General features: G+C 34.9%; 3 protein-coding genes across 5 annotated transcripts; 2 read left to right on the forward strand and 1 right to left on the reverse strand.

Annotated features, from left to right (window-relative positions):
* On the forward strand, positions 238 to 1,012 carry LOC18589031. The gene is made up of 2 exons (XM_007013834.2): positions 238 to 501; positions 616 to 1,012. The coding sequence occupies exons 1-2, from the start codon at positions 284 to 286 to the stop codon at positions 749 to 751; spliced, it is 354 nt and encodes a 117-aa protein (XP_007013896.2). The 5' UTR covers positions 238 to 283; the 3' UTR covers positions 752 to 1,012.
* LOC18589032 (protein TSS) lies at positions 4,346 to 17,896 on the forward strand. Of its 2 annotated transcripts, XR_001929525.1 has the most exons (25): positions 4,346 to 4,571; positions 4,872 to 5,100; positions 5,373 to 5,434; positions 5,659 to 5,751; positions 6,786 to 6,858; positions 6,939 to 7,238; positions 7,329 to 7,393; positions 7,497 to 7,628; positions 7,839 to 7,880; positions 7,971 to 8,495; positions 8,585 to 8,742; positions 8,984 to 9,500; positions 9,727 to 9,789; positions 9,877 to 9,978; positions 10,914 to 11,234; positions 11,320 to 11,412; positions 11,510 to 11,611; positions 11,706 to 11,810; positions 12,263 to 12,396; positions 13,383 to 13,566; positions 13,832 to 13,963; positions 14,051 to 14,163; positions 14,527 to 14,605; positions 14,700 to 17,070; positions 17,608 to 17,896. XR_001929525.1 is itself a non-coding variant. In XM_018127783.1 (24 exons), the coding sequence occupies exons 2-24, from the start codon at positions 5,031 to 5,033 to the stop codon at positions 16,824 to 16,826; spliced, it is 5,592 nt and encodes a 1,863-aa protein (XP_017983272.1). In that variant the 5' UTR covers positions 4,346 to 4,571; positions 4,872 to 5,030; the 3' UTR covers positions 16,827 to 17,315. The 2 variants fall into 2 exon arrangements, 1 of the variants encoding a protein (XP_017983272.1); XM_018127783.1 differs by lacking the exon at positions 17,608 to 17,896 and having other exon boundaries at positions 14,700 to 17,315.
* LOC18589033 (heptahelical transmembrane protein 2) lies at positions 17,397 to 20,606 on the reverse strand. Of its 2 annotated transcripts, none has more exons than XM_018127833.1 (4): positions 20,139 to 20,606; positions 19,965 to 20,057; positions 18,504 to 18,518; positions 17,397 to 18,309 (listed from the first exon to the last, which is right to left on the reverse strand). In XM_018127833.1, the coding sequence occupies exons 1-4, from the start codon at positions 20,390 to 20,392 to the stop codon at positions 17,595 to 17,597; spliced, it is 1,077 nt and encodes a 358-aa protein (XP_017983322.1). In that variant the 5' UTR covers positions 20,393 to 20,606; the 3' UTR covers positions 17,397 to 17,594. The 2 variants fall into 2 exon arrangements, with proteins under 2 accessions (XP_017983322.1, XP_007013901.2); XM_007013839.2 differs by lacking the exon at positions 18,504 to 18,518 and adding an exon at positions 19,782 to 19,866 and having other exon boundaries at positions 17,397 to 18,272.

Raw genomic sequence — 25,639 nt, forward strand, 5'->3', positions numbered from 1 at the left:
TTCTAATATTCTTTTATTTTTTTAATAAACTTTTGTTTTGTTACAATATTTTAATAAACTTATTATTTATGTAAAATTGCTAATGCTCAATTCTTGCTTATCTTTAAATAAATACAAATTCTCAATTATCCAAAAATATATATATATATATATATATATATAGACAATAAAAGCATGCATATATACGGGTCTGGTGGTTGAAACTTTTGTGAAATTACATAAACGGCCTTGTGATAGAGGATTTGAATGGATAGGGTGATGGGCGTTTTTCACTGGATAGGAAATGCTGGCGATACACAAAAGCCTTGTCTTCAAAAGCATCGACTCTTATCTTCTTGTGAGGAGAATTGACAGAAGACTTGTTCCCAAAATGACTAAAAGGAAAGATCCGCCAGAAAGTTCAAGAACTCAGCAGCAACCCATTTTCCCACAAAGGGTTTCCAACACAATTCTGGCTAGGTCTGTGGTTGCTGTGGTTGGACTTGGCTTCATTGATGCTGGGTAACATTTCTTCTTTCTTTTTCTCCCTTCCAAATCTTTGATCACCTCAATCTTCTGGTCAAATCTATCTTTTATATATATATAAATATATGCAACAAATTGTGTAATGCGCAGGTATAGTGGGGATTGGTCAAGGATTGGAGTGATCTCAAAGGAGGTTGAGGACCTGCTAAAGATTGCTGCCTTTGTAGTTGTTCCTTTGTGTTTCTTTCTCATATTTTCTTTTTCCAAGGACTCTGCTGAGACTTGAGTGTTGGGTTGGGCAAGGAAGATAGCAGTCTGAGTTATAACAAAATAACACTGCCATGTATTTGTAATAATTGCTTAAAAGTTCAAAAGCTACGACTCTACAAGTTAGCAGCGTACTGACAGAAAAGAAGGTACTGCCAGCATATACTTGAACCATTGCACCCCCTGTGCAGTATTCAATGTGCTACCCATCGTTACTGGAACTTTCTGCAATTTTCCTTCTCAGGTAACATGAAAGGGAAAAACCAAACTGTTGTTTTTTTATTATGAAGAAATTGTGAGGAATGTTTTTTTTAATAAAATATTTTAAAAATAATCATTAAAATAAATTTAATTATTTTTAATTATATTTAACTATGACTTGATAAAAATAATTTTTAAACTATTTCAAATAAATTAAACCATTCATAATTTCTTTTCATTTGCGTTTCAGATTTTTTTCTCTCACCATCTCATTCTCTCAAATTTTATCAATTTCTCTTCGGCATTTATCTGTTATACTTCCGATTTCTCTCTTCTGCATTTTCATATTTCTCTTTCTTGCGCTTTCAAGATACCAAATAATAGTTTTGATGTGTTTGGATGGGTAGCTATTTGAGAAATTCGATTTTTAGGTATTTTAGATAAAATTAAAACAGTAAAAATAATCACAGATGTATGAAATAACTTTTAATTAAATCAATTCGGGACTTAGATACCAAATAAAAAATAAAAGGTAAAAATATTAACCAAATAGATTTTTAATATAAAAGTTTCAGATGCTGTTTGACACCAATAGCCATTTTTAAAGGGAAAAAAGGGATCCGATCCCACTGCTCCTCTAGAGATTGATGCCAACAATTTTTATTTTATCGGGAAAGGAGATTAATGAATTTATTTTTTTGAATAAAGAGATATATTATATATACTTAAATGTGAATTATTTTTAAACTCTATTTTGTTTATGTTTTTATTACTCGTTTTTTGCTCAAAAAAATAACATTTTGGAATATTATACATTAAAAAATATGTAATTTGATTTTTAAATGATTAAATGCTTGGTTTTAGATTTACATAGATTAATTTTGTTGTAATTATCCTTACATTTTTAATGATTTTTTCACTTTTAAGCAATTACAATTTTTTTCTTTATAGTAATTAATTTTTTTAACAAATAAAAAGTAAATAATAAAAATATTAAGAATACGGATTAATTTACTAGCTTTATGGTTAAATGATCAAGGCTTTGTGTTACAGTCCAACGGCAAGTCATGTAAATCTCACATCGAAATAAGTTTCTAACAAAAAATTAAAAGAGATTGTTATGATTTTAAAGAGGTGCTGTGAACTCCACATCGACTTTGCTGTATTAAAGTAAGATTAAGTATTTAATAATTTACACCATCTTCAATGGTGTCTTTTGTAGAACAAAATCATGAAGTTAGTGAATAAAAATGAACAATACAATGCAGATTGGTGTTGGTATGGATTGTGGCAATTTGTATCAAAACAAACTTTAAAATATTATCAATGTGCCACTAAGGACAGGCACATCAAAGAGAAGCTCCTAATGAAGAGCTAAGTAAACCATCTTCAATTTGTAAGACGTGTTTTGTAAAATAAAATCAAGTCAAAACGGATAATATCTTACAAATTGGTATTGGTGTAACAAATTGGTGTTGGTTTGGAAGGTAACACTTCTGCTGGTATAGCCATAAGAAGGCAACCACAATATAGAAAGAGACGTTTGTGGTCCTAATGGCTGCGAACAAACACGCCAACTTTCTTATTTTAAGTCGGCTAAACCTATTATCCCCTTTCCTCCTTCATGTCTCGAACTACGAACAAGATAACAGTGATATTAGCAGACAATATAACTGCATAAGATGTTCATTCGGTGAATTGGTTGCTGCATACATTGTGTTTATGCATGTAGTTATGCCATTCTGTGTGTTGAGCATTGTGAAACATGAATATGTTATATGCGCTGCTAGAGTTCACTGCCTTTTTGTTTCGATCCTCTGTCTCCATTGCTATAAGCTCATCTATCCAGGGGAGGAGGTATTATGAGGATCTGATGCATATATATATATACACTTGAATAATTAACCAATAAATAACTTCTTCAAACGGATAGAGTAAGATTTATAAGATTAGGTATACGGTTGTTGCAAGAATCTACACAAGAAAATTTTTGGCTTGGCTGGGTTTTACGCAAGGGACTATGTTTCTGCTTCAGTTCCGTATCAAAAGGAGAAATCTGCTTGGTATTATTGACTATGTGCCTTGGTGTGGATGGCTGTTGATGCTGGTGGTCCTGATCCGGTGAAGATGGTAACTGAATGAGGGGGATGAATCTGTTTTGCTCCTTGGGTTATTTTCTGGTTGCCTAAGGGAGCTTGTCTTTGCTGCTGCCTCTAGGTTCATCCCGTTGGCAGCCTCTTCAGTTATTTTGCTTTATCTTTACCATACGCAGGGCAAGTCAATACAGGGTAATTGTCTTGCATGTGCTGTGCTGCATTTTTTTTTTTCTTGAGCAATGAAATCATTAGAATTATCTTTTAAAAAAAAAAGAGATCTGTAAGATTAGATTCGAAACAAAAGCTAGATCAAAATTCTTTGTAAAGAGAGAAATGATCAAACTAAGAAATCAGTCATATAATTGAAAGAGTTCATGACAAAATGAGATCCAATGGTAGGATTTGAACCACATCAAACCCAACGATGTCATAGTCTAGCCAGGTTTTAAAACTTTAGTTTGTCCAACTATTATAGAGGAAATTCACGAAAGAAGGATATATATAGGGAAAAGATTTAGGTCTTTTTGTTCATAAATATTATGTTTCGTTTTTTTTTGTAGCCATGCACGTGGCATTGCACTTGAAATAATATGCAACACACTCATCTTATCTTTCCACATTTCCATTCTAAGATCATTTCTTGTCTTACTTAAGCTTCTGCTTTAACCACACAACAGCTGTAGTGCACAAATTCTATGTTTTACCCCCAAAAAAAAAACACAGAAAGAAAATCTTCCTTTGTAGTACTATCTTAGAGTTTCTATCCCCGTATATAGGATAGCTTAAAAGAGCCATTTACCAAAAAGAAGATCAAATCCGGCAAACTTAAGATTAGATCCCTTGAAGTCATCAACATATTACACAAAGAGTTTTGTTCATTGCTTTTAGCTATAAAATTAATGGTTTGTTACATGAATATGTAGTGGTTGTTTAATTACGGGGAAAAATTTATTGACGGTTTATTGCTAATAAAAATGGGAAATGGAGACAATCCTTGTGAGTATAGTCTCTCTGACTTGATATGATTGCATACAAAAGAAAACACTCAGCAGCTGGCGAGCTATATAAAGCAAGTAATCAATGTGTCATGTATCCATTGGATTGAATTTCACTCAACCAATTCCAACCTAGTAGATGCTGATAACCCTTCAATCAGTTGTTTCTACTTTGGAATGGCAACCTTCCAAAATCTAGAGGTATGGAAAAAACGAAAAGAAAAAGAAAAGAGTCAAAATCAAAATAAAAATTAGAGAATGAGAGATGATGAGGTGTTAAGGAAGGAGGAGAAAAATGAGAGGTCTGAAATTGCTAGCCTTACGTTCTGGTTTGCTTGTGTACAAGAAAGCACCTGGCTTACCTTATCCTATCCAACTCTCTGTCTCTTCCCTTTCTCTCTCTATATCCTCTTCCCAAGCAACAGTACTCTCCTATCTCTCTCATTCTCTCCCCTTGTCCCCAGCTTTTCTTTCTTTCTTTCACTTGCACTTTTTAGTTTTCCCCTGATGCTCACCAATATCGTATTCCCTCTTATTCCTTCACCATGTAAAATCTCCTTTCCAGATCTTTTAAGTGCCTTTAATTAAAACCCATAATTCAATGCGGAAAAACCATAAGCAATCACATCACAATATCTCATCTGCTGCTCATTCAATGCTCTATTTAATTCACATTGCTATTGGTTTTTGCTTGAGCTGCTTTCAGCAGTTTCTTAATTTTCTTCTCTTTAGTTTTGCTGTTCTATATATCTGTTTCTTTATTGAAACTTTTGAGTTCTTTGTGCTGAGATATTACTGTCCACGGTCAAGTAACTCTCTGGTTTTTCTTATTCTTTACTATAAACAGAAAAGTTTTCGAGCGTTGGACGGAGATTTCTCTCAAAATTTGCATGCAGAGAAATTTAGTCGATAAATTCAATCTGGGTCATAGTTTTTATCGTCAAAGAACCGATTGAAGCATTCAACACTTGCATCTTTATAAGCAATCCCACACTTGTGGTGCATAATGGCTCCCAAGGCAGGCAAGGCAAAACCGCACAAAGCCAAGGGTGAGAAGAAGAAGAAAGAAGAGAAAGGTGTTTCCTCTCTTCGACCTCTCTCTCCCTTTTCTTTCCATTTCTTCTCCTATAGTTTGCTTGCATTTGGTTGCAAAGAAAAATTAGGAGGAAAACCCAAGGAAATAACCTCTAATTAAACTTATACCTGTGTTTGTTTGATTGGTGTTTGTTGGTTTGACGAGTCATATCAATTCAAAAACGTCTGGTTCAAAATCTTTTGCTTATGATATTATATGCTTTCTACTTCAATTTTCTGAAACCTTATCTCATATGCTCCATTGTCTCAACAGTTTTGCCGACTGTAATCGAAATCACCGTCGAAGCACCGGAGGAATCCCAAGTCACTCTCAAGGTATCCATCTATCTATCTATATGTATGTATCCCGGTCTTACCAATTTGTTGAACAATACATAAAGAAATTTCATGCCTTATATATATATATATATATATGTATGTATGCTTAAGAAATGCCATATATATATATATATAACATGTATATTTGTCACATTTGGTTCTTAATTTTTGGTTAGTGGTATGAATTATGGTTTCCCACGAATGGGCGTGGTTTTATTCAGGGGATATCTACGGACAGGATCTTGGATGTAAGAAAGCTTTTGGGGGTCCACGTCGAGACATGTCATTTGACCAACATCTCCTTATCCCACGAGGTAGGTATTATATACACACATTTTTTTTTAATTTTTAATTTTTATTTTCATGCATTTTAAATCACGTGTTTTGCACATGCATAAATAATCTTCTTCTTCTTTCTCTTGCAATTCTGGCGCACAACATTTTAGTGTTAAAAAGTATGTGAACCTAAGGTTAGCTTTCTAGTTTGAGATTGGCATCCTCATCACCCAAAAAGTGGACGTGCCGGCCGTGGACCGAAGAAATAAATGTCCCCTTTTTCTAACCATTGGCTCCGTTAACTCCTAAATTCCTTAGCTGCGGTCCTTACCCAATTGTCCATCAACGCTAGCTCTGAGTTTATTTTCATTGAGATATCTAACTTCTTTTCACATTTTCAAGCGTCATTAACTCTAGGAATTCTTCAATAAAAAAGACAAAAATTTTAGTTGCTCTTGTTTATTACTACTTGACTATAACATTATGTTTAATATTAATCATAATGTGACATATTTAAAAAATAGTAAATTATTATTAGATATAAAATTCTCTAAAAAATTATTGAATGACACTTGGAAGGAATGAAAGAAGAAATTCTGCATTCATTTGTAAGGAATTTAGCCCCAAATTTTTTCTTTTTTTTTAATTTTAATTTAATGATGTCACGTTCAACTGGAAACAGAATAGGACTAAAAGTTAACCGTGAGTTCTCCCTGATCACATGGTTTGCCGTTACCCCATAAGCTCAAATTTTTAAAATATTTATGATTAAATCAAATTATTGAGTATGTATTCAAATATTTAATTTATTAATTAATGTATGATCTTTATACACTATATATTTCTAAATCTGATTAATGTTGGTAAAATGATAAATTGCAAAATAATTCATTTTGTACAGTTTTACATTTGATTTATAAATTTCTGTTTTCTTAATCTTCAACAATTTTTTTTAAAAAAAAATTGGAAATTGAGTTGGAATGGACCCCGGAATGATACTTTCTAACGGAATTAACAACCAGACTTAAGTGAAATTGACGGTCTGATATCTCGCGGGCGAAATCCCCTTCAGGTACGAGGACCTCAACTCAAGGACTCCGTTGACATCGCCTCCCTCAAACCATGCCACCTCTCCATCATCGAAGGTAACGTCCTAATCCGGCGGTCACAATTTCTCATTCCCCAGAAAATCTATCTTGTTAAAGAAACAAAAAAATTGGTGCAGAGGACTACACGGAGGAGCTAGCGATCGCGCACATCCGACGACTCCTCGACATCGTTGCCTGCACAACCTCCTTCGGTTCGTCCAAACCTTCTGCTCGAACCGTTCCTAAAGAACCGGGTTCTAAGGAATCCGCTGCCGCCGACAACGGTCCAAGCCATGGGAGTGATTCTTCCGACAACTCGAAGGCGAAGGAAAAAACCGAAGCGGCGGCGGTGACGGTGGTGTCGATGTGTCCTCCGCCGCAGCTCCGCCAGTTCTACGATTTCTTCTCCTTCTCTCACCTCACCCCTCCTATCCAATGTAAGTCTTTTTTTCTTTGTAGCCATTAACTGGTTTTGTTCTATTTTTTTCAAAGTTAAATTCCATTTTTATATATTTATGTTATTGCAGATATTAGAAGATCAACTCGTCCATTCCTGGAGGATAAAACAAAAGATGACTTTTTCCAAATTGATGTATGTCAAAGTGGGATTCTTTACTTTGAAGTTTTATTGTATTTTTTTGCTTTCAAAAATGGGGGGCTAACTTGATTCTTTGGGGGGCCAACAATATTCGCAGGTACGAGTTTGTAGTGGGAAACCGGTGACCATAGTTGCCTCTCAAAAAGGGTTTTACCCAGCCGGAAAGCGCCCTCTTATGTGTCACTCTTTGGTCACTCTTCTGCAGCAAATTAGCAGGGTCTTTGATGCTGTAAGTTCCATTTCATCTCTTCTCATTCAAATTCTTTCCATTAGGTATCCCCTTGGAGATGTTTACTTTTTCTACAAAATGCATTTGTTACTACTACTACTACTACTACTACTACTACTACTATTATTATTATTATTATTATTATTATTATTATTATTATTGGGGGTTACATAATGTATTCATTTTAAGGAACTCTAATTTTCCTTGCAGGCGTACAAGGCTCTTATGAAAGCTTTCACTGAGCACAATAAAGTAAGTAAATTTTCAGTCGAGTTCCTGCATTTTGATATTAATAAGAGTAGATGGTTTTAATTTTTTCTTTTTTTTACATTTACAATTCAGTTTGGCAACTTACCTTATGGTTTTCGGGCAAATACATGGGTTGTTCCACCTATAGTAGCGGATAACCCATCAGTTTTTCCCCCACTTCCAGTGGAAGATGAAAACTGGGGAGGAAATGGAGGTGGACAAGGAAGAGACAGTAAACATGAATATAGGCAATGGGCAAAAGAGTTTGCAATTTTGGCAGCAATGCCGTGCAAAACAGCAGAAGAGAGGCAAATTCGAGATCGGAAAGCCTTTCTGTTTCACAGTTTATTTGTCGACGTTTCAGTTTTTGAAGCAGTCGCAGCAATCAAGAACATCATTGAAACCAATCAGAATACTTTAAGTGACCCTTCTGCTTCAATTTTGCAAGAAGAAAAGGTGGGAGATTTGATTATTAAGGTGACACGAGATGCTCCTGATGCAAGTGTGAAATTGGATTGTAAAAATGATGGGAGTCGGGTTCTTGGAATGTCAGAAGAGGAGCTTGCTCAGAGAAATTTACTTAAAGGCATAACTGCTGATGAAAGTGCAACTGTTCATGTCAGTGAACTATTTCTTCTGAGTGTTTACTTGGCGAACTAAGAAGGTGGGGATCTATTGCTGATATCACTTTTTTTTTTGTCTTGTAGGATACTTCTACGTTAGGTGTTGTGGTTGTCAGACACTGTGGCCACACAGCTGTAGTAAAAGTTTCAGCTGAAGTAAATTGGGAGGGGAATCTTATTCCTCAGGATATCGACATTGAGGACCAGCCTGAAGGAGGCGCCAATGCCTTAAATGTCAATAGGTAAGCTCATCTCTTGTCCTTTTCATTACCAAGTAGTTCTTATTCTATATTCAAAGATATATTATATGCACTAACTATCCCTCAATAACTCAAACACACAGAAAGAATCAAACATATGGATGCATACACAAACGAAAATGTGCACATACTTGATTTTGAAACAATTAGATATGGCAGTGGTATCTATGTCCACTACAGGATTGTGAGATATTAATGTCTATCTCTTACAAATACCTTTCAGCTTAAGGTTGTTATTGCACAAGTCATCCACACCTCAATCATCAGCTCAGCGATCACAGAGTGTGGATTTTGAGAATTTACATTCTGCTAGGGCTTCAGTTAGGAAAGTGTTAGAAGATAGCTTGCAGAAGTTGCAGGATGAACCCTCTAAAAACTCCACGTCTATCAGATGGGAGCTAGGAGCATGCTGGGTACAACACCTCCAAAATCAGGCTTCTGGGAAAACCGAGTCTAAGAAAAATGAAGATGTTAAGCCTGAGCCTGCCGTGAAAGGTCTTGGAAAGCAAGTTGCATTACTAAAGGAGATTAAAAAGAGAACAGATATAAAAGGTGGTAAAACTGAACATAGTAAGGAGGTTTCTCCAGGCAACAACCTTGATATGAACAGGAAATCAGAAGTCAGAAATCAGAAGGAACTAGAGAAGCAAGATGAAGAAATGCAAATAATGTGGAAGAAACTGCTTCCTGAAGCAGCATATTTGCGACTAAAAAAGTCAGATACTGGTCTTCACCTTAAGGTATAGATTGCTACATTCCCAGAAGAATGACTGTCCTGAATTTGATCCATCCATGGGCTTTTTGAACTTATTTACCTGTTCTTTTTCCCCAAAATTTAACCTGTAAAATTTTTATGTATTAGGCAGCTCTCTCTCTCCTCAAAAGAAAGAAAAAACGTAGTTGCTTGTAGGTCATTTTTCATTTTAAGTTTGGTAGTAATGTTTCTATGGTTTGTTCATATGTCAGTCGCCTGATGAGTTGATTGAAATGGCACATAAATACTATGCTGATACTGCTCTTCCAAAGCTGGTTAGTCCCTCAACAATCAATATTTCCTTGTTCTCTGATATGTTGTGGACTTAATATATATGGTTGGTGTGACTTCAAATCTTTTAGGTGGCAGATTTTGGCTCCCTTGAACTTTCACCAGTTGATGGAAGGACTTTGACAGATTTTATGCATACGAGGGGTTTACAAATGTGTTCTCTAGGACGTGTGGTAAATAATTTATCTCAACATTTTTCCTTTTCCTTATAACTCATCACCATCTTTCTTATTATTATCATCTTCATTTATAATTACTTCTATTACAGCCGGGTTATACATACCTTTACGCCTGTAGCAAGTAGTAATGATAATCTGTTTTATAAAGAAGCAAAAAAATAATAATATGCTAATGGTCTCAAATTATACCAGCAAATAGTTAAAGCTAATATAAGAGTATTAATTTTCTTCTGTCATTCTATTAGAAAGTATGCCAACCAAATGATAAAAATCATATGGAGAAAAATTAGGTCACTAGGTAAGATATATTTAAAGAATATAATTTTTTCTGGAATACTGAATCTGAATCTCTTTTGAACTAATTCAATCCACCCTCAAAAGACCAAGCAAGAAAAGAAGAAAACAGGTGGAGTCTCAATCATTTTTACCTTTCAGAGAAAATGTTGAACACTATCCACTAAAAGGACTAAAGTTATTACTATGCCATTAATATAATTTCTACTGAATGGTGTCAAATTTTGAGTTTTTTTCATTGGTAATTTTTTTCAACCTAGTTGTGGCAATTAACACATTTAAAAGACAGTCTCAGTAATGCCTCTAGCAAGTGTAGATATTTGGCACGTATTTCTTGCACTGTTAATCACATTTGTTCTTCTTCCCTTTTATATCATTCATCTACTAAGAACAAAAAAACAGTTTTGTCTGAGTGGGGGCAACTTTGACTAGATATAATAGTCTATAGTGTCAGTTTGTCCAAAATGTCTTGAAATGAAAAATATGTTTGAAGAGTATCTGATCTCATTTAAGTTGGACGGCAGACAGGGAGCTTGGCTTTCTTATAATTACATATTAATGGCTACTACTGAGGACTGAAATTTTGAACTCCCCTCTCTCTTCTTCCCATCTTTTCCTCTTTCCTATCATTTTAGGTTGAGCTTGCAGACAAGCTGCCTCATGTGCAATCACTCTGTATACATGAAATGGTTGTTCGTGCCTATAAACACGTGTTGCAGGCTGTTGTATCAGCGGTTGATAGTGTTAGTGACTTGGCTGCTTCAGTAGCGGCATGTTTAAATATATTGTTGGGAACACCATTAATTGAGAATGGTGACATAGATATCATTAATGATGATAAATTAAAATGGAGATGGGTGGAAACTTTCCTTTCAAAGAGGTTTGGGTGGCAGTGGAAACCAGAAAGTGGCCAGGATCTGAGAAAATTTGCCATTCTTCGTGGACTGTCCCACAAGGTACAATCATCTTGACATAGTATGAGGAATCTCAGAATAAATGTTTCTCCATCTCCATTTTCTAAATGAAATGATAATTTCTCAGGTTGGGCTTGAGCTTGTTCCTAGGGACTATGACATGGATACTCCATCTCCTTTTAGGAAGTCAGATATCATAAGCATGGTCCCTCTATACAAGGTAAATAAACCACTGAGTGGAATATAAAAATGGCAATGAATTGTCTTACAATTTTGACTTGAGTTTGACTTTGGTGACATTTTTTCTTTCCCCACAGCATGTTGCATGTTCATCAGCTGATGGACGTACATTGTTGGAATCATCTAAGACTTCCCTGGATAAAGGTAAATTGGAGGATGCAGTCAATTATGGCACTAAGGTATGCGGAAGCATCTCTCTATGTGTTGTTCTAAATGGTTTTATTCTTCAGCTATATAAATGGAAAACTGAACCAATATATCTGAATTCTGAAGGCACTTTCAAAGCTTGTGTCAGTCTGTGGTCCTTACCATCGGATGACAGCAGGAGCATACAGTCTTCTGGCTGTTGTGCTTTACCATACTGGAGACTTCAATCAGGTATTTGCTTTATATGTGGACATTTATTTTTCTTTTTCTTTTTTTTTTAATTTGGGGGAAGGGGGGTTTCAAACCCTGCTCTTCGAGCAAGGGGATCATGCACCAATCACTGTGCCAAATGTACAGGTGCTATATGTGGACATTTCGATTCATGCAACGCATGATCAAATTTATCTGCTTTGCTTACTAAAGGACTGAGAACTTTGATTGCTATTGGAAATCCATTGATGATCAAAAGATATAAAATAGAATAAAGTGGAATATCATCTTTTTATTTTTGGTTTTTTTTTCTTAGGTACCTCTGTTGTCATTCTTTTTTTAAATTTACTTTATTTGAATTTGGCGGTACTGAATCAAGGATTGGTTTCTAGCCATATGCTTCTGTGTGATCTCTATCCAGATTTAATAATTCTAGTGTTTTGCGTTTTCTTATCTGTTTTTCAATTGTGTAGGCAACCATTTATCAGCAGAAAGCATTGGATATAAATGAAAGAGAGCTTGGACTTGACCATCCAGATACAATGAAAAGTTATGGAGACCTAGCTGTCTTCTACTACCGCCTTCAACATACAGAGTTAGCCTTGAAGTATGCTTTTATATCTTTTTAATTAAAAATTTGTTTGGTTTAGCTTCCTTTGTTTTTAATTTTGAGATCTAAAATTAGTCCTAAGCCTTAGTGGAAAGAGAAAGGAGCTTACCCTGGAGATAATCCTCTTTGTGATTTCTCTGTCAAAAGGGTGCATGTTATTGATCAGGAGAGGTTTAACAATGATTTATATTTTGCAGTTTCTGTATAGAAAATTTATGTTCATATGCTGCACAGTTTATACCATTTACTTGACCACATAATAGGTTGTTGTTAGGTTATGACTTTTGAGTTATGACTATGTTAAGAGCTAATATTGCTATTTCCTTTTTCTGTTCATGGTGCCTAGGATTTCTTGTAGTGGTAAAACATATATTGTAGCTTGCTCAATAGCATCAAGAATTGCAGCTTTTAGAAAGATAATTCTTATCAACTACAATATAATTGCAATAGTCATAATCAATTGTTAACTAGGTGATTGCTTCATATAAACTCAGCCAGAAGAATCTGGATCATGATATGTTTTATTAAATTTTTTGTCCCATAAAAATTGAGATGTAATTGGGTTTAGACTCACTGAGAATATTATTGATGTCCTAAAGAGTGTAGATTCTAATACAATGGAGTTCAATAAACATCCATTGTTATATGATTGCAAACTTCCTAAATGTCAATGTTGTGGTAATCATAGGAATTATTCCTCATAAAAAATGAAACTTGTGAGCATGAGCCTTTCCAATGATGGTATTTGTGTCACAGGAGTGTTGTTGCTTGAGATTAGTAGGAAAACTTAACATCAATAGCTAAAAACTGAAACTTGATGCTGTCCACATGAGAAGTAAAACATAGTTCTTTAGAAGCAAAGCCCATGATTTTGAGAACGCAGAAGTTCTATTATTTTGTAGGATGAAATTCATTCTCAAGTAACATCAAGCGATGTTTTTATTATTAGAGTTCGTGCTTACCTTTTTCTTTTCTCATTCTAGGTATGTCAATCGTGCATTGTATCTTTTGCATTTAACGTGTGGGCCATCTCATCCAAATACGGCAGCCACCTATATTAATGTAGCAATGATGGAAGAAGGGTTGGGAAATGTTCATGTTGCTCTTAGATATCTCCATGAGGCTCTCAAATGCAACCAAAGACTACTTGGAGCTGATCATATACAGGTAAACTATCATATTAACAACTGAGAGTAAAGTAATCTCTGTTCATCATTCAATTAGATGTACTAGATTGAATCATGTCATTTATGTTGCTAAATTGAATGAATACCTATTCACTGAATGAACTGAAATTTAAAATCTGGATTTGCATTTTGAAGTTGAGCTCCTTTTATCAAATTTAACCCAAAAACAAAACTCAATCTAAATTGAACTGAAAGCAGACTTGGAAATAATAATGTCTATGTTAATGTATTTCTGACTTCTACAGACTGCTGCCAGCTACCACGCCATTGCTATTGCTCTCTCTTTGATGGAAGTTTACTCGTTAAGTGTTCAGCATGAACAAACTACCCTACAAATACTGCAGGCAAAACTAGGGTCTGAGGACCTACGTACACAGGTAGTTTGATGTTTGATAATTCTAGATTATATCTCATTTTATGTAGTGATTGTTGGTCCTCAGATCCATATCCTATGTCTTCTATAGGATGCGGCTGCCTGGCTTGAGTACTTTGAGTCCAAGGCCCTTGAGCAGCAAGAAGCTGCACGTAATGGTACTCCTAAGCCCGATGCATCAATCTCCAGCAAAGGCCATTTAAGGTATAATATACAAGCAAAATATATGTAGCTGATATTAGTTCATGTTGTTCAATAGATAGTTTATTTTTTATTGTCCAATTCAACACAGTTGAAATTGTTGAACCATAGGCTCAAAGGTTTCCCTAATCTTTAGTTGGCCTGTATTTTTCTGTTAAAGTTGATGGACATTTTTACTTGCAATGATCAAGAATCCTTTTGGAATGAATAAGCGTCCTGAAAAGATATGATTTACTCCCAAGGAAACCTCTTATATTTGAGATAAATTTAATTGTGAAGTCACCCAGTTGCCCCCAACCTCTTTTCTCTTTTAGTGTTATTTGTGTTGGTAAGAATTATTTATGATAGCTTCCCATTTTGGATCAGTGTATCGGACCTTTTGGATTATATAACCCCAGATGCAGATATGAAAGCAAGAGATGCCCAAAAGAAAGCCCGTGCGAAGGTTAGTCCCCTAACTAATCCCTGGCAGTCCTTTTGGTTACTATCATCTTCATATTGACAACATATCTAAGAGAAGGTTTCCCTTCAACAAACAGATGAAGGGCAAACCAGGCCAAAACTGGGAGACAGTCACAGACGAATACCAGAATGATGAGATTTCATCACCAACTTATCCTGTTATGGAGAATTCAAATGATAAAGAAAACAAATCTGAAGCTCAATTCATGGAATCTAGTAATGAGAAACCCGATTCACTTCTCCCAGATCAGCCAGTGTTCATTAAAAATGATGGCCAAGAACTGGATGACACCTCAGATGAAGGATGGCAAGAAGCTGTTCCTAAAGGTCGTTCACCTGCAGCTCGTAAATCTTCTGCTTCAAGAAGGCCAAGTCTAGCAAAACTGAATACAAACTTTATGAATGTGTCCCAATCCTCAAGATACCGAGGAAAGCCCAATAATTTCACATCTCCACGAACAAAACCCAATGAGCCTACTGCTTCAGCTGGACCTAGTCCTCCTGCTTCAAAAAAGTTTGTTAAAAGTTCAAGCTTCGGTCCAAAGCTAAATAACCCAAGCAACACAACCGGTGGAATGGAGAGACTGGTAAACCCAAAATCAGCCCCAGCTAGCCCAGCTTCAACTGATCAAGCTACCAAGCCTACTCCAGTGGCATCTCCGATCAGCGTGCAGGCAGCTGGAAAACTATTCTCCTACAAGGAAGTTGCTTTGGCCCCACCTGGGACAATTGTAAAGGCAGTGGCAGAGCAGTTGCCAAAAGGAAATCCTCTCCCAGAACAAAATTCTCAGGCAAGCCAAGAGACAGCAGCACTAGACATTACACCTAGTGATTTGGCAACATTAACAGTTGCCAAGGATGAAGTTCTGGAAGCCACTGGAGAAAAAGAGTTTCTAGGTTCTGAGACAGAAATCAAAAGCACTGCTAATGAAGAAAAAAAAGCACAGACCAGGAAGTCAGTGGCGATTGAAGCTTTGGAGGAAACAAAGGACACTGTAATTAAAGACATAAATATAGAAGCTGGAGCAGTAGAAGTAAAAACTGATGTTGAAACCACAAAAACAGAAGCTGCAAATGGATTCGCAAATTCTGATTCCTGCAAGGATTCAAATAGTGTTAGTTTAAAAATTGAAGCACTGGAAACTGGATCTTTAGACAAATGCCAAGTTACATTTTCCAATGCAGAACTGCTGGCTGTTGTAACTGATAATACAGCTCAGTTGCCACAAAAAGAGGCCTCTATTCCCTCAGGAGAAGTGGCAGATGAAGATTCTCAAGAGCTATCTGGTGGTGAAGTGAGTGTTAGGCAGTTGCCAACTGAAGGAGAAAAGCAAGATGAAGCAGAAACTGGTAAAGAGACAACAAAGAAACTTTCTGCAGCTGCACCCCCATTTAATCCATCCACAATTCCAGTTTTTAGCTCAGTTACAGTTCCTGGTTTCAAGGATCATGGAGGAATCCTGCCCCCACCAGTGAATATACCTCCAATGCTTCAAGTCAGCCCTGTCCGTAGGTCACCTCATCAATCTGCGACAACTAGAGTTCCATACGGCCCTAGGCTCTCTGGAGGCTATAACAGATCCGGAAATCGGGTTCCACGCAACAAGTCTAGCTACAACAGCAGTGAACATTCTGGAGAAGGGAACCACTACAGTCCTCCAAGAATAATGAACCCACATGCAGCTGAGTTTGTACCTGCCCAACCTTGGATTCCCAATGGCTACCCTGTCTCTCCTAATGGATTTTTGGCTTCTCCAAATGGCATGCCAATTTCACCAAATGGTTACCCCATGTCCCCAGTGACAGCAAATGGTTATCCGGCAACACCAAATGGTGTTCCTGTGACTCAAAATGGATTTCTGGCAACTCCAGTAGGATCAGTAGAACTGCCAGTTGTTGTAACTGTTGATATTGGAGCTGAAAACAAAAGTGAAGCAGTAGCAGGGCAGACTCCTCAGAGTTCCTCCACGGAAGTTGAAGGTGAAAATCAACCAACAGAGCAGAAACCACAAAAGGATCAAACTTTAGACAATGAAAACATGCTGCCTGAAAAGGAAGGAAAGCCTGCAGATGTGGTTCCTCTGACTGGTGATGTTACTATGGCAAAAGAAGCTTGCTGTGAAATACAAGTTGATGAAAAATCAAGCAAGTGTTGGGGAGATTACAGCGATGGTGAAGCTGAGATTGTTGAGGTTACAAGTTGAAGAAAACAAGATTATTTTTGGATGGTAAGTGATTTTTCATAGCCAAGGGCTACATAGCACTATAGCTACAAGAGACAAGTAGTGATAAACAATGCAGAGCCACTAAAGACAGGGCTAAGGATGGGGAAGTTTATTTTGCAAAGTTTGTGACATGTTTGACAGTAAACCGAAGTGATGCGAATACGTTCTGATACGGTTGATTTTGCAGCACAAGGAGGCTTGTCGAGAGACTGGTATGTGAAAGGTACATACCATGACCATCATCTGTTGAGTAGTTCGTCGATGACTAGTACTTTTTGTTCTCTTTTTTTTTCCAAAAGTTTTTGGTTATTTTCCTGCCATCACTTTTGTTGGATGTGAACGAAAAGATAAAGAACCATGGAAGAATTGTACCTTTTCTAGGTTGTTTCCTAGGAATAATAAGTTGATGTAAAATTGACCTTAATAAAGCTTCAGTTTTCTTTCTTGTAAGATATAATGCAATAGAGATATCGTGCGTGTTTTTAGCTTTCCAGCATTAAAAGAGTATGCCTTCAAGTTTAGCATCACCCATAACAAATGAGGATGATATAAGTGGTGCAACTTTGGGTTTCAAATCAGCATGATGAGCAATCAAATATATTCTTGAAACATCACCAATACAACAACATGAACTGCGCTCACTTTCTGAAGAAAACCATGTTCTTGGACGTGATACAAACAACAGGAGAAACAACCTAGAAATATATTTTCCTCATTACTAACATTGTCTTCCTAACAGTGGAATGCCTAATACCCGCAGGTTGCTGTTTCCCGGCGAAAATCCATAATCACTAGTGTGGCAGCACCATGAGCAAGTGCCCCGAGAACAACAAATACATGAAATATTTGATGGCTGTGCCCTGCAATATCAAATGCACCGGGCTTCCACCGCTCTGGTATTCTGCTAGTGTAAACTGCAGCTCCCGCAGCGTATAGAAAGGCCATCGCAAGCTCATATCCAAGGGATACGAATATGTGCGGATGGCCCCAGTGCAGGGCAACTGCATGTGCTGCCGGGATCACCCCTGAGAAACCCATTGTGAGGAATAATGTAGCTCGAAAGGATCGGAAACGGGGTGCTGAGAGAGCAGGTGCTAGCAGAGTGATGATGGCAAGGATTCCAAGCACTGTTATGGATGTGAGATAAAAGAGCCGTGAATATGTGTGGCAGAAGAAGGCATAATAGATGGGTGCAAAGAAGGAGCAGACTATCATAAGAGAGATGCCAGCATAGTCTAGGCGCCAGAAGAAGAGGTTAAAGCGTCTGGAATGGCAAGCAAAGAGGTGTGAGACCGAGCTGCAAACCAAGCAGCCCATAGTACCAGACAAGAAAACAAACCAGGGCCATTTTGGAATAGAGTCATATTTATCTTCTTTCTGCAATTCATACATAGATGGCTGAGGAATGTGCCTTAAGTGTGAATCCTGCACGGAAGCATCCAAATCATACGCATTAGAGTTCCTTCTGATGATTTACTGCTCCTACTAGAAGGATGTGGCACAGCAGGGTGAAGAAAAGATTAAAATTACAGTATTTGATGAACAATTTCTCTGTTCACAGATATCACGTCATTTTGAACTGTCATTTAAAATGGGCAGATACACCAAGGTCTAATGATTGAAACAAAGATCCAGATTATCAAGTATGCAAAATGCAAGCACAAATGAACACTTCAACAGTTCACCAGTGACCATAGGCCCATTGGTGGTTAGCCCTCTTACCCAAAATGCCTGTTTCAAGTCCTCTTGAGCTGGTGACTTGCATAGAAAAAAGGCAAAAATGAAAAAGAAAGGACATGAAGTCAAGAGTGAGACATTAAAATTATATTATTTCTTCAAGCTGTCCACAAGTTTCTTTTATTATCTTCTTTGTATGGTTTCTATATAAGATTGTTGTCTTGCAGTATGCAAGTCCCAAGGCTGTCAAAAGATCACTAAAATCAAAGCAAATGAACCTCCAGGAGGGATACATCATCCTTCAAAGATTGTCCATTTCAGACACTGACATTCACCCATTTCCCTGCTAAAGGTGTTTTGGCCTATCACGTCACTTGTCCATAACTGAAAGCACACAGTCCCATCTTCTTGATTACGAGACTTTAACATCTGTTTTAAACGTTGAATCAAATGCAAACGATAAACTTTACAAAATCCTAAACAACTTACAGCCTATTCTCGTCAAGCATTGTGAAACAATTTCATATCAAATAATATAAAAATAATAAAAATAGAATAAAATAAAAGATTAAACATAGACATGTCAAAAAGAACCTGCGTTGGAAAAACATAGAATGAGACAATGTGAACAGCATCACAAATTTCAAATTTAATACTACTACTCTTTAATTATAATTGATAAAGCAACGCTGGTGAATGTAACACGTCAAATGTTGTGAATTACTAGTGAGCAGCATACATCCAAAGAGATATTAGAAAATTAGTAGCGGCCACCGCCAGATGAGTAGTCACAAATGTTATGAACTGCTTACTGCTTTAACCAAAAGAATTACCATTAATGGCAGTCAGCCAGCTTAAAAATCTTTCTTAAATCACTACTGGTCCTGGTCCATTGGTCATTGCCAGATATAAATATGGTAAGTGGTAAAATATTGGGAGCATATACTAAAAGAAAAAGGAAAAGAAAAAGAAAAAATATCACATGGTGTGGCCCCCATTTTCGTTTCAGAATCAAGATATTATCTTTTACTCTGTAACCCACCGAACCATAACTCAACAAAAACCGCTCTGTGCTGTAACGTCCCGCCCATTTCCCTTCCCTTCCGGCCTTCCCTTCCCTTCTTCCGCTCTGCCCAACCCAATCTTCTTTTCCATTTATATTTTTTATACACCACAAAAAATTTCCAATAAAGAAAAAGCCTTTTTAAAAAAGTTTTAAATATTAAATAAAAAGAGAAAAGAAGGAAAAGAACTGACCGGAGTGATGCTACTATGATTATTATCAGAGACGTTAACGTCATTCTTCATCATCATCATCATCAACGGTCCTGATACCTGAGCTCTGGAAACATCCCAACCCTCACGCAAGTTAGCTGTTTGCTTGTAATGGAAACCCAGAAAACCCGGACAAAAACTAAAAAATGACAACCAGGTCCTTACCTGGAAAAACTGGTGATCAAACCTCCAACTCCAAACTCCTCCATGGAACTCATCACCGTCAATCCAACGAATATTAAAAACCCTCCAAAATGCCTGCAAATATATATATGTAGAAATCCCAAAAAAAAAAGAAAAAGACAGAAAAATTTGTCTAATTATGATCGAGTCCCTTACGTCCAGATGTTTAGCGTTTCGTTGTGCAATGAGAAAAGGCTTAACAAAATGTCTTTCAATGGCCATTCGCATCGGTAATGATCCAAAATGAACTCGTTATCTTTCAAATACTCAGGTAAATCTTCGTACTTCATCAATTTCCTCTTCTTCTCCTCCTTATCATATTCAGCTGAGTCAACTCGCTCGAGTTTCTTATCATCATTCTTCACCGCGGCAACTTTTCGATTACGATGTTGATGATGATGATTTTGCATGTTGCTTGAAGTTGTTCCCAAATGACCTCGCCGGCAAACACCTCCGATATTTTTCCCGGCGAGGAATCGCAAATTGGTTTTTTTTTTTTGGAAGGCGATATATTTATTTATCTTTAGGCATTTCTGCTACAATTCCTGTTGACATATAAAAAGGCGAAAGCAGGGAAAAGGGAAAACGCGGAAATTCTTTTTAGTTCTCACGCTTCTCTTTTTCAAAATGTTGGTTGGTTTACGTGGCATTAATCGATTAAATAGAAACAATTTTGCGAGCACTCTTTGAAGAATAGGTTCTACGTAGAGTTGGGCTGTGTCTGATTATTGCCCTCAGCTTTTTATTTAATTAACTTTTTTTTTTTTTGAGTTATGAAAATTCGAATTCAAAAGAGAGGCAAGAAATCTAGAAATTATATATATTTTTTGTACTAACTTTGGTCATTGTATTTACATTGCAATCATGGCTAACGCCAGCAATATTTCTTCTTTTTTGGAGTTATTTTTGTTTCCATTTCCGATCATTTTTGTAATTGTTTTCATTAAACCATAAATGTTTTCAAATATCTTATTTTCAAAATTCAAAGCAAATTAACGTGAATGTGAAGCACTGGCATGTATTGTTCCTTGTAAGCAATTCCCTCCCAAACTTGGGATAAACATATAAATGAAAGCAAGCCTAAATTTATTTTTATCGCCTTATCTCATCGCTTTGCACTATTATTGAAGAGGAAATAGGAAAGGCAACAAGTTCGAATGTTAAACGGCGGATTGATGATTTAGGTGAAATCATCAATCATCAACTACTACAAGTATTTCAATTTCTCCCGCCCTCGTAAAAGCAGAAAAGAATAAGGCCATTAAATTAAGCTTAATTTGGATCAAAGGTTTTGGATTTTTGTTAATTTAAAATAAAAAGTTTCAATTGTAATAATTAAGGGTCAAATATTTATGGTTCTTTACAATTAAAGACTAAGGTGAAAGGTTTCTAACACGTGTAAGACACGCACATGACATAAACGCTAATTTGTTGTATAAAATTTTCCAACATGCCATGTCATCAACTCAGACTCCATTCACTTATCAACTTAACCTTTAATTGTAAGAAATCAAAAACATTAGATTCTTAATTATTACAATTGAAACGTTTGGTCCTTAATTTAAAAAATGATCAAATATTTAATCCTAATTTAAGCATTTAACCTTAAACTAAATATCATGCTACATTGGCAGTTGTGGTAGCTTACTGTATTAATTAATTAATTTATTTATTTATTGAATGGCTGTATTAACTTTAATTAGGTAAATTCAACCAACTAGCAAGTTTTGTATTAAGTTATTTTATTTTTATTCCACACTAGGTGGTATTATGTCCAGGTCTTACAGCTGCTCCATCAAATTATTGTTAATCTAATATGCATAATTTTTATGAAGTATATATATATTAGTGATCAAATGAAATAATTAAAACTCTGTATTATACCTTGGATATGGACATTAAATAAGGTCATGATTTGGATTTTCATTATATTTTCATGTTTTATTTTTAGAGTTAAAGTTTGTAAATCTTCAATTTGAAGTCCAAGTATTTGTTAAAATCCTACTTAGAATAAGAAAAACGTTTAAAGAAAAAAAATTAGTTACATTAATACTATCCAGAAACTATAATAAATTACTTTTAATTAATTTATTACAAAAAATAATTTATATTTCATTATTTTTAATGCATTAGTACATATATATTGTTAGTTATCATATATTTACATTATTATTATTATCATTTATAAGAAAATTTTGGCATAATGCTCAAAAAGCCTCTAAATTATTCAAAAAAATTCAAATAAGCACTTATTTATTATTCTATTGCGTTCAATTAAATTCCTATATTTTTGTTATGAATCAAATAAGCTCTTGTAACTAATGGTTGATTAATTCTTATTAATCAAAATGTACTTTATCATTTTATACTCACATGACATTGATGTATATAGGATAAAAAATGCAATAGGACCATATTATCATCCTATGTTAATATGTCACATCATCATCCATTATGACGTACTAATATGTCACACCAAGACCACATCAGTACCACATATTATAGAATGACAAGTGATATTTTAACTAAGTCAATAATTAATTATAAAGACTTATTTGATTTAAAACAAAAATATAAAAATTTGTTGGATTCAAAATAAAAATATAAAAGCTTAATTGAACACAATAAAAATATAAAAACTTATTTAAATTTTCTGAATAATTTAGAAACTTTTTTTTAGATATTATGTCAAAACATTTCAATAAAAAAATTATTACTGATTCGTTATTAGTATTATACCAAATATTTACATTCATCGTGTATCCTTCCTTTGTTCGAAGTAAAAGTTATTGTAATTTACTAATTGCAAATATCATAATCTTTCAAACTTTTTAATGATTCAATTAAAGTAAAGATCTAGAACTTTTAGGTGTGCTGAATAAATAAATAAAAAAAAATGAGTCAATATTTAATTCAATAAAAAATAATCAATTAAGAAAAGTTTACTTTAATAAGGATTTCAATATTAACTCGTACCTAAGAATAGTTTACTTTCATAGAGAGTTTGCGATTAATGAAGAACATAAATAAATTGATATTAGTTAATATTAATTTAATAAAAGTTTGATAAAATTTATTGTAATTAATCACCAACTTTGAAAATCTCCTAATTTTTTAAACTCTTTAATGATTCCGGTAAATAAAGATTCTAGAACTTTTAAGCACCTAATAGATAGATAAAAATTAATCAATATATAATTTAGCAAGAACTTCAATTTAATATATATATATATATACCTTTATCTTTGCTAACTCTATGAGTACACTTTGGAGGCTAACACTACATTACGAAATTAGTACGCAGTTGGGTTTTTAGGTACATAAAAATTGAAGGAAGTCGAGCAGCGGATAGGTAAGGACGATATGTTGTTGCCGGCACTCACTGACGGCTTGCATCGTGGTGGAAAAGTTGGTTGAGCCACCACATATTTCAATGCCAAATACACAAGGATTTTCTCACCGGTGAAGGCTAAAAGTATGTTTTATTTTTATTAAATGCTGACCATTTTTTTCTTTTTGGCAACTTGTTCAACAAACATTTTCACCAGAAGTTAAGTTTATTAATTGGTTTACTCCATCCAAAGGTTGTTAACCTGTTACATTTTCTGATCCTCAAGGTTTTGATGATAAACAAGGCAAGTAATTTACGTGGTAGTGATTGAAGGGATGACGATATATAGTAGACTTAATTGATAATAGGGAAGAGGGACTTGGCTTAATTAATTTGTGAGCCTTTTTTATGAGTTTATGAAGAAGCTTAATTAATCGATCAAAAGGGTTAGTCTAGGGTAAGGTTGAGCATCAGTTGGTTAAAATAGCATGGTCGATCGATTATGACGGTTTTTGGTTAGTATCAGGTTGGTTATTTGGTGTCGATTACCTGTCACAATTTGACTAGTTAATCGACTTGATCGTCGACAAAGAACTTATTGGGTAAGAGCTGATCATGCATCATATATAAATAAAAACACAATTAAAACAAAATTAACAAATTAAATTACACCTCACCTTCTTAGGATCTCGTTTTTATCAAATTGAGTACAAAATTAAATTAATAAATAAAATATATGATATATCACTTTATCTAGATAGCAAAGATTGATAAATCCTTTGTTAAACTACCAAATCAGCCTTCAAAAAGTTCAACCACCTTAGTCCGGTTGTTACAAACCAAAGTTCACCAAAGAATCCTTGTGCATCCTCTAATGGTAATCCACACTAATAAATTATAAAATCTTTCTTTAAGAATTGAGAGTGCTATGCCTTGACAATGTACTAGCAAAGATGAGTTTCATAAACTCATAATCCACACAAAAATTTGAGGTTGAACACACTTAAAAATCAAGTGAATGAAAAACTATTTTTTTCTTCACACAAGGGGGTGGCAAGGCAAAAGGAATTTTTAGTATGTCATTCTTCTAATTTTTAGCCACTCACTTATTTTTGTTTGGAGGCTATAGCAAGGTATTTATACCTTGGATTAATTTTAAACCCTAATTACAAAGTTATTTTGTAATTGCTAATTAATCCAATAATTTGATTAAACAATCTAATCAAGTCCTTAAGAAACTCAATTAACTTAAATGTTTAATTTAATCAATTGGACCCAATAACTTAATTAAACAGTTTAATTAATTAAGCACAACAACTTAATTAAACAATTTTAATCAATTAGGTCCAATAACTTAATTAAACAATTTAATTAATTAAGCTCAACAACTTAATTAAACAATTTTAATCTAGTACTTAAGAACCTCATAACTTCAAATTTGATTAAGTCCAACTTAATCACCTCTCCCATTTTATTTTCAACATTCATTTTAGATGTGTGACTTATTAGGCTTCTAACATGTTGGCAATAAACTCAATATATAATTCTTGAATTAAACTTAGAATTAGATAAATTTAAATTACTTTAAATTTGTCATTAACCAAGTCAACTACCTAGAGTTCAGAGACCTAGATTGAGATCTAGCAATCCATTATGGCCACCCAAATGTTAGAAGAATCAAGATAGTTTGACTCAACTTTTCAGTGATCAACCTTTCAGTGATTAACCTTTCAGTGTAATTCATTCCTTCATCATATATCCCGAATATGATAAGAGTATGGTGCAATGTTTACTTTTATTTATCTCCATATTTATTTTTGAAGTTTGATCATTAGCTTTATCGAGACTTATGAAACTCCTTTCATAATCTCCTTGGCCAAGGACTTCAATAAATTAATAGCAATCAAGAACTATTAGGATATGTCCTCTGAATCACTTGGGGTGATGATTCCTATCTTGACTACTCATTTGCCTTCACATATTTTATGTTATACCTAATAGCAGCCTATTGTGACATCTTTGGTTAAGCACCCGTAGAAATAAAATCAAAACATAGCACTCCACACATAAAACAATCTGGTGTCCCAAGTCTATGAGTATTTATACAATTGACACATGAAAAGTATTGCATAGACACTTAATAAAATACCAAATGCACTTATCATCGTAGGTCATATTCAGTGAACTTACTCTCCTAAGCTAGCACCTACATTCTAATTCCAAGTATCTCTATACTTCAACCTATGAAATCGGTTGTGTACCTCTCAAGTAAGAAACGTAAAATGTACCAGTTTGTAGGTATCATTGATGTCCAGTCTCAATTATA

Source organism: Theobroma cacao, chromosome 9 (genome assembly GCF_000208745.1).
Source record: "Theobroma cacao cultivar B97-61/B2 chromosome 9, Criollo_cocoa_genome_V2, whole genome shotgun sequence".
In the NCBI taxonomy this organism is placed as follows: Eukaryota; Viridiplantae; Streptophyta; class Magnoliopsida; order Malvales; family Malvaceae; genus Theobroma; species Theobroma cacao.

Excerpts from the sequence above, each read along its gene's own strand:
- LOC18589031 (XM_007013834.2), top strand. The coding sequence starts at position 284 with ATGCTGGCGATACACAAAAGCCTTGTCTTCAAAAGCATCGACTCTTAT. Across the intron at positions 502-615 it reads CTTGGCTTCATTGATGCTGG|GTATAGTGGGGATTGGTCAA; the intron begins GTAACATTTCTT and ends TGTAATGCGCAG.
- LOC18589032 (XM_018127783.1), top strand. The coding sequence starts at position 5,031 with ATGGCTCCCAAGGCAGGCAAGGCAAAACCGCACAAAGCCAAGGGTGAG. Across the intron at positions 8,496-8,584 it reads ATGAAAGTGCAACTGTTCAT|GATACTTCTACGTTAGGTGT; the intron begins GTCAGTGAACTA and ends TTTGTCTTGTAG. Across the intron at positions 9,979-10,913 it reads TGTGTTCTCTAGGACGTGTG|GTTGAGCTTGCAGACAAGCT; the intron begins GTAAATAATTTA and ends CTATCATTTTAG.
- LOC18589033 (XM_007013839.2), bottom strand. The coding sequence starts at position 20,392 with ATGCAAAATCATCATCATCAACATCGTAATCGAAAAGTTGCCGCGGTG. Across the intron at positions 20,058-20,138 it reads GAAACGCTAAACATCTGGAC|GCATTTTGGAGGGTTTTTAA; the intron begins GTAAGGGACTCG and ends ATATATTTGCAG. Across the intron at positions 19,867-19,964 it reads TTGATCACCAGTTTTTCCAG|AGCTCAGGTATCAGGACCGT; the intron begins GTAAGGACCTGG and ends GGATGTTTCCAG.